Below are 8530 nucleotides of genomic sequence, written 5' to 3' on the forward strand. Positions count from 1 at the left end.
ATCTTGTGGTTACAGTTCATCTCTTTTGGTTTCATAAGGTTTTTCTCAACCACCTCCACTATTAGTAAAGAACTTCTCTGGACTGGGAAATAGAAATGGTAAACACTGATTTTGTATCGGGACCATTTGGTGAGATCTACTATTTGCAATCCTTCCTTGACTGTTAATGTCATGGGCACGCCAGCCCACAAAGCCTTGTTCTTTGCCATGTTTGCCTTATGTAACCAGTGGAGGTATTTGAGTAAAAGGAAAATATTAGAAGTAGTTAAAGAAAAGTGATAGCAGTGATTACATAAACTTGCCTTTCCCCCCCCACCAATGGTATTCAGATTATGATTAATTTTCCAGAATCTTTTACCATGGCAGTAGTTGAAAGGTCCAAGACTATATAAACCAGACTTAGAAAGCAAATAGGACATGAAGATTCTTTTATGCGTGAAGTTGCCTAGGTTCTGAGAAAGAGGCAATATGAAACACCTTGTAAGTATTTTTTCTGGTTTTGAATATAGTTAACTATGTTTTCAGAGCCAGAATAGCCAGGGAGCAGTTCCTTTTTCCCATTGACTCTTCAAATGAACCCTAAATAGAACTTCCAAATATTAACTTGGCACATAACTTCCCTGTTGGTAAGCCTCTCTTTTTTTAGAACATCAGAAAATGGGTCTGTCCCAAAAGAATTAATAGCTAGTTTCTTAAAAGGTCAACTATTTTTGGGGATTGAGTAGATATTCATATTTTAGGGTCTTTTCTTCCTAGATTCATCTTATTTATAAATTTCTGGCAAAGAAAGTTTCAGGTGTATTTAACACATGGCACTAATTCTAAGAATCATTTAATAGAATATTATTGCTGTCTGCATCACATGTTTTTCCTTGGTTAACCTCATTGCATTGTGGTTATTATTCAGAGAGTAACTGTTGTCTTTTTCTTTGAAGATGTATCTCACATTCATGGTGTCAACACATGCAGAATACTGCATAGGATATTGTGGGGAAGGGGAGGAGGGGTTTCCTGTCGATTTCGGCTTAGGTTGTAAGTGCTCTTGAGCTGAGTGAGCCTTGAGCTGTGAGTGTAGGGAAAGATTCTCTGCTACATTTATCTTAGCCAGTTCCCGTCCTTCTAATTCTCTTTCACTTATTTTCTGGTGTCTGAAATGCCTCCAGTAGGTTAGGCAGGCCACAGCAGGAGCAAACGATTCCCTGCAAATATCTCAAGAACCACTCACCCTTGAGTCAAATCTATTTCAAAATAAGGTGTAAACAAGTGATGCATAATCTTTATGCTCAGGCAAGGTGGGAGAAACTGGAGGAGAGGAAATTGGAAGGATTATCAGATTCCAGAGGGGACAGAGAAGGGGTCCCCACTGGTTGGGAAGAAAGAAGGAGGTACAGAAAGGAAGATGGGGGACCTGAATTATCACTTATTTTACGACTTCAAGTGCTTGGTCAGGTTGCCTAATCTTTAGCCCAGTGATCGATAGCAGATGTAGCGCAAAACAAAAGGTATCTTTGAATGAACGATAAAGCTTTCCTTCTTGAGCAGCCAGTACATCCCATATAGAACACACGGAATGACAGTCTCCTGATGCATCTGGGGCCTCTAGGGCAAGAGACACTATGAAAGTTACAGATCTTTTAAAAAGGGTCCAACCCTCGGCTCACTCTGAGCCCCACGCCCTGGGCTCATCTGAGGCTAAGGGAGCCAGCCCTGTACACTGACATTTGTTTCCATTTCAGATTGTGCCTTCGATCCTTATGGTCCTTTTCCTAGCTCCATCTCTGGCCCTGATGGTAAGTGAGGGTGGAGAGGGTTCAACCTGTCTCATCCTCCTGAAGCAGAAGTACTTCAAAGGTGATAATCTGGGGTGCTGTGTTGTGCTTAGTCACTCAGTCATGTCTGACTCTTTGCAACCCCATGGACTGTAGCCCCCCAGGCTCCTCTGTCTATGGGGATTCTCCAGGCAAGAATACTGGAGAGGGTTGCCATGCCCTCCTCCAAGGGACCCCCCCCAACCAAGGGATTGAACCCAGGTGCCCTGCATTGCAGGTGGAATCTTTACCATCTGAGCCACCAGGGAATCTGGGGTGGCCTCCGTCAAATTTTTTGTGAGGACCCCTTTATACCTGCGAGAGACGGGCAATGCAGGAACTCTGGACTTAGGACTGTTCTCCTTGCTGCCTTCTCTTCTCCAGAACATCAGTGACAACCATCCTCTGGATGGATCTGTTGGGACCCAGAGCATCCATGTCAATGCCTTTCGAGGTATGGTCAGCATCCGAGACAACAATGTTTTGAGTGAATGGGATGGAGTCTTGGACTACGAGAATGTAAGATGTAGAACATGTTCATTACAATGCCAAAGAAAGCCTTGCCTGCTCCAAAATTTAGCCTCCTGCTTTTCCAGAGAGAAGAGAACCCTGTCTACACAGGCCTCTCTAAGTTTAGGATCTTGAGGGAATACATCTCTCTTGGTAAGGAACCAGCTTTCGTGCATTTGCAGTGACTTGTTTTTGAGCCAGCGACCAGAGGAAGAGCTTCTGAGATCTCTAGGGATCCAGCACTCTTTGTGTCCCCCTCCTGTGTTGACTTCACAGGGCTCCTGAAGGCCTCTGAATAAGAGAGCTATTTTAAGAATCCTGATGTCCTCCAACTTGTATGTACCATAGAGGTTCTTTGGTCTTGCTCTCAGATTTTAATCAGGTTATTTCCAAAGCAGGAAAATAATTTATTTTCACTTTTAGAAATCTTGCTTCCACTTGCCCATGTGGTCAGGGATGGCGAGGCATGACCTGGAAGAAAGAGGCAGGATTGGGAAGAGAGGCTCCACAATAGAAAAGTTATATGACCAGAGACACGACGCAATCAGAGACATGATGCAATCAGAGACACGAGGCAACCAGAGACAGGATGCAGCTTTTGTGTGCTTCGGTTTCCTCATCTGCAAAGGAAAATCAATGGCTGCCTTTCCTACTGGAAAGGATTCAGAGGATCAGTGTCAGACTCAGCTGGAGAATCGTTGCTTTACTCCAAAGCTCAGAGAGGCCGAAGGTCAGGTCCAAGGCTACGTTGGGGGCAGTTAGTCACAAATCAAGGGACGGGATCTGACCCTAGAGGTCTAAGCCCAGGCTCCTCCTCATCTTGTAAACCCAGAAGGGACACTAACTCACACACTGGCTTCACAGGCAGGCGTTATCTGTCTCATCTGTTCAGGACATCCCCCTGGAGAGAGTCTACTTTTCCTGCTTTGCAGATGGGGAAGCTGAGGGTCGTGGAGGCGGCTGAGGACCATGAACAGAACTGTCACTGCGGCCGACCCCCTGTCCCTCCAGTCCCCCAGTCTGTTAGTGGTACGCAGAGTGCCCCAGGGGATACCCTCCGTGATGCCTGCAGCAGGGCCCCATGTGCAAGCCAGTCCTGTGGCTGGCACTTTGCTCTGGTGCCCAGGGCCTGCTCTGCCAGGATGCTCCACACCACAGTCTGAAGGACAGCTATGTGCAGCTCTGTTGACAAGTAGGAGCCCCTGTATTGTGACTAAATGAATGACAGGGTTCTGCTGTGTTGCTTTAAGGCCCTCTTGGTGGCTAAGTTGTTTAGCAAGATGGCCTGTGTCCTGGCCAAGATGGATGAAGCTGTCTTCCCAACTTTGGATGACATTGTTAAGGCCCTGGACCACCAGGTAAGTGAGATCAGCTCATTGGAGTCCCCTCCTAGTTTGGTGTTTTTGAACTCTACGTTCTGACCTCCTAAGATGATGCTGTACATGCTGGGGAATTCATTTCATACTTGATCTTAACGCCCATGGAATTCCATCATCGTGCAAAGGACTCCAAGTCCAATCCGTGGCCTATTTAAGTCACAGCACATTAATGAAAATGAACCTTTGCATTCCATGCAATGACATAATTTTGATGTATTTCAAAAGGGTGTGAACTACACGTTGGTGAATATGAATTATTAAAGTGAAATACTAGAGTATTTTCATTCTCATACCTCCTCTCCTCCCCTGCAGACCCTTTAAGCTCATACACACATAATATCTTTAGTTGAAAATGAGTTTAGGACTCCTGAAACTCTCTTCCTGTCTCTTAAATGCCAAGGGTTGTCAGATAAATGAAAAATCAGCAGGAAGCCCTTGGGAAGTCATTGAAATCTGGCATCATTTTGCTTAAATAACCAACCCAGCACATTTGGGCTGTGTCCCTGATGTCCATGGCAGCAGGGCTGCTGATTCCTGGGGAAGAAAATGCCTTTGGATCACATAAAAATAAAATAATTTGTCACTTTTTAAAAAGAGAGGTAATAAGTATTCCCCTCATCTGATTTATAACAAGTAAAAAGCATAATATAAATGAAGACCATAACTTAAAATGTATTGTATATCATTATTAGAAAGAGAATAGCACAGGAGTCTGGAAGCGCTGAGAATTCAAGGGCGAAAGGAGTACAGATTGAGTCACAGAGGCACACAGACTTTTCTGGAATAATTCTGCCACCTTGTGGTCAGATAGAATATTGCTATTAGAGAGGAAACTCAAGGGCTAGTGCAGGTTCAAGGCTATTTTTGGACATCCAGTGCCCCCATGCACTGGAATAGTTTTCTCACGCTTCCTCCTTGCTGGGCCACCTCTACTTGCTGTCTCACCCTTTTGAAATGTCACATCTTCCAGGCTCCAAAGCATTATCCATCTACTCACGGCCTGACCTACACTGTTTTACCCAGCCGGGTCAAGAATTTAGCCCAGTTCGGAGCACCCATCAAGGACATGTGCCGAGCGGTCCCCACTTATTTTGCCCAACAGCAAAAAGAAGGTACATGAATCACTTACCTAGAAACTCAAGACCACAGGTGAGGCAAGAGGTGTGGAATGGTTTTTAGGTCCTTGACAAATTCTAATGACACTTTTCAGGTCTATTCCATTTCTTTGCAATTGGGTATAAAAATAATGGGGCCTGAGATGTATTTCCCTCTGGTGGTAGAGATGACTTCCGATTACTGAGAACAGGAAGCAGAGTGAAGTTAGCTTTACCAAATGGTTGAGGACAGTCATTTTGCCACTGAAAACTGACAGCTGGTGGATACTCTCAGCTGACCCAAAGTTTCAGCCTCCCCTCCCTTCCCCCCACCCCAACAGCACAGTGCCTGGAATCCCCCATGGAGGCCCATGGCTCTGGAGAATCTCAGTCCTCCTCTTTATCAGGCGGCCCAGATGCTGTAAAGCAAGACTCTGACAGTTACAGACTACACTTTGGGAAAGAAATGTCTTAGTGGCTGGCATCCCTGATGGGGATACAGTGGGATCAGTGTCTACCAGCTTGGGAAGTTACCAGATAAGAATAGAATCTCCCTGGTGCTCCAGAAAGAGTCAATAACCACTTCCCATTACACTGTTGTCTGTCAACTACATCTGAGTATAAACTAACCCAGTGAACAAGGCTTCTTCATAACGAGAACTTCCAGCAGGAAAACAAAGAGAACTTGAGAGGCTGGGGGGCTAAAGAGGATGATTCAGTTCAGTTCAGTCGCTCAGTCATGTCCGACTCTTTGCGACCCCATGAATCCCAGCATGCCAGGCCTCCCTGTCCATCACCAATTCCCAGAGTTCACTCAGACTCACGTCCATCGAGTCAGTGATGCCATCCAGCCATTTCATCCTCTGTCGTCCCCTTCTCCTCCAGCCCCCAATGCCTCCCAGCATCAGAGTCTTTTCCAATGAGTCAACTCTTTGCATGAGGTGGCCAAAGTACTGGAGTTTCAGCTTTAGCATCATTCCTTCCAAAGAAATCCCAGGGCTGATCTCCTTCAGAATGGACTGATTGGATCTCCTTGCAGTCCAAGGGACTCTCAAAGAGTCTTCTCCAACACCACAGTTCAAAGGCATCAATTCTTCGGCACTCAGCCTTCTTCATAGTCCAACTCTCACATCCATACATGACCACAGGAAAAACAATAGCCTTGACTAGACGAACCTTTGTTGGCAAAGTAACGTCTCTGCTTTTGAATATGCTATCTAGGTTGGTCATAACTTTCCTTCCAAGGAGTAAGCGTCTTTTAATTTCATGGCTGCAGTCATCATCTGCAGTGATTTTGGAGCTCAAAAATATAAAGTCTGACACCGTTTCCACTGTTTCCCCATCTATTTCCCATGAAGTGGTGGGACCGGATGCCATGATCTTCATTTTCTGAATGTTGAGCTTTAAGCCAACTTTTGCACTCTCCACTTTCACTTTCATCAAGAGGCTTTTTAGTTCCTCTTCACTTTCTGCCATAAGGGTGGTGTCATCTGCATATCTGAGGTTACTGATATTTCTCCAGGCAATCTTGACTCCAGCTTGTGTTTCTTCCAGTCCAGCATTTCTCATGATGTACTCTGCATATAAGTTAAATAAGCAGGGTGACAATATACAGCCTTGACGTACTCCTTTTCCTATTTGGAACCAGTCTGTTGTTCCAAGTCCACTTCTAACTGTTGCTTCCTGACCTGCATACAGGTTTCTCAAGAGGCAGGTCAAGTGGTCTGGTATTCCCATCTCTTTCAGAATTTCCCACCGTTTATTGTGATCTACACAATCAAAGGCTTTGACATAGTCAATAAAGCAGAAATAGATGTTTTTCTGGAATTCTCTTGCTTTTTCCATGATCCAGCAGATGTTGGCAATTTGATCTCTTGTTCCTCGACCTTTTCTAAAACCAGCTTGAACATCAGGAAGTTCACGGTTCACGTATTGCTGAAGCCTGGCTTGGAGAATTTTGAGCATTACTTTACTAGCATGTGAGATGAGTGCAATTGTGCGGTAGTTTGAGCATTCTTTGGCATTGCCTTTCTTTGGGATTGGAATGAAAACTGACCTTTTCCAGTCCTGTGGCCACTGCTGAGTTTTCCAAATTTGCTGGCATATTGAGTGCCGCACTTTCACAGCATCATCTTTCAGGATTTGAAATAGCTCAACTGGAATTCTATCACCTCCACTAGCTTTGTTCGTAGTGATGCTTTCTAAAGCCCACTTGACTTCACATTCCAGGATGTCTGGCTCTAGGTCAGTGAGCACACCATTGTGATTATCTGGGTCGTGAAGATCTTTTTTGTACAGTTCTTCTGTGTATTCTTGCTATCTCTTCTTAATATCTTCTGCTTCTGTTAGGTTCATACCATTTCTGTCCTTTATCGAGCCCATCTTTGCATGAAATGTTCCCTTGGTATCTCTAATTTTCTTGAAGAGATCTCTAGTCTTTTCCATTCTGTTGTTTTCCTCTATTTCTTTGCATTGATTGCTGAGGAAAGCTTTCTTATCTCTTCTTGCTATTCTTTGGAACTCTGCATTCAGATGCTTATATCTTTCCTTTTCTCCTTTGCTTTTTGAGTCTCTTCTTTTCACAGCTATTTGTAAGGCCTCCTCAGATAGCCATTTTGCTTTTTTGCATTTCTTTTCCATGGGGATGGTCTTGATCCCTGTCTCCTGTACAATGTCACAAACCTCATTCCATAGTTCATCAGGCACTCTATCTATCAGATCTAGGCCCTCAAATATATTTCTCACTTCCACTGTATAATCATAAGGGATTTGATTTAGGTCATACCTGAATGGTCTAGTGGTTTTCCCTACTTTCTTCAATTTAAGTCTGAATTTGGCAATAAGGAGTTCAGAAGGTGATTAAAGATCAATAAAAGAAATAGAAAAAAAGAATGTGGGACCCGTTATTGCAGCATTGATGAGATCTTCCATTTTGTTCCCAAGTCTCTGGTTAGTAACGTTGTCTTGAGCATCACACCTCATCTAGGTGCAACTCATAATATATCCACTCTACTTTAGAGTCTTAGAGCAATTAAGTGATCTTTTAAATAAAACGCTTCTCTTTCTTTTTAAAGGTACTGCACTGGCTGTTGACCCAGATTCCTGTTTTGAAATCCAACTCCTGTCTTTCCTGGGACTCTCCATCTGTGGGGAGATACCTGGGCTCTGAACCTCCAGGTCAGCCACGTGAGGGGCAGACCTGTCTGGATTAGGGCCACTGACCTGACCCCAGAGCTCAGGGACCCAACCCACCTCTGCCAATGGAAAGCTGCTCATTTCAGGCCTGATTACCCCTATCTTTTGACCCAAGATCCAGCTTTGTGACCTAGAAACTGAATACACTTTCTCCCTATTCTGTTGGCTTAGAACAATAAAGTTTCTTGCCTCCCTGATCTAACATATGAGCACTGCCTGCCTACACTATCCTCTCTAGAGTTACTGGACTCCCATCCACATGCTGTCCATACCATCACACACAAACAAGGCACAGAGGAGAACACGCCTCTCCTGGAAGGTCTCATTTCTAAGGGCCTCTCTTTGGTGTGTCCCTTGAAGAATTCCTGAAGAATCTGGGACACAAAGAAAGAAAGAACAAAAAGACATCAGCCACGGCCTGACTTAAGCTTTCAGGTCTGAGGTCACATCTCCATCTCCTGCAAATTGATGCTGTTCACTGTGGCCCAGCCTGCACAGTGAAAATCCCTAAGAGAGAGTTAACTGCATGAACAAGGCCTCTCAG

General features: G+C 44.5%; 1 protein-coding gene across 1 annotated transcript; it reads left to right on the plus strand.

Moving 5' to 3' along the window:
• Window positions 1-468: 468 nt before the first annotated feature.
• Window positions 469-8155, plus strand: LOC109565783 (gastrokine-3-like). Its single transcript, XM_019969716.2, has 6 exons — window positions 469-480; window positions 1737-1790; window positions 2193-2327; window positions 3569-3676; window positions 4668-4809; window positions 7866-8155. The coding sequence occupies exons 1-6, from the start codon at window positions 469-471 to the stop codon at window positions 7958-7960; spliced, it is 546 nt and encodes a 181-aa protein (XP_019825275.1). The 3' UTR covers window positions 7961-8155.
• The last annotated feature ends 375 nt before the right edge of the window (window positions 8156-8530 follow it).

This window comes from Bos indicus, chromosome 11 (assembly GCF_029378745.1).
Source record: "Bos indicus isolate NIAB-ARS_2022 breed Sahiwal x Tharparkar chromosome 11, NIAB-ARS_B.indTharparkar_mat_pri_1.0, whole genome shotgun sequence".
NCBI lineage: Eukaryota > Metazoa > Chordata > Mammalia > Artiodactyla > Bovidae > Bos > Bos indicus.

Coding starts and splice junctions, on each gene's coding strand:
- LOC109565783 (XM_019969716.2), top strand. Junction 1,791..2,192: donor CTCCATCTCTGGCCCTGATG/GTAAGTGAGGGT, acceptor TCTCTTCTCCAG/AACATCAGTGACAACCATCC. Junction 2,328..3,568: donor GAGTCTTGGACTACGAGAAT/GTAAGATGTAGA, acceptor TGTTGCTTTAAG/GCCCTCTTGGTGGCTAAGTT.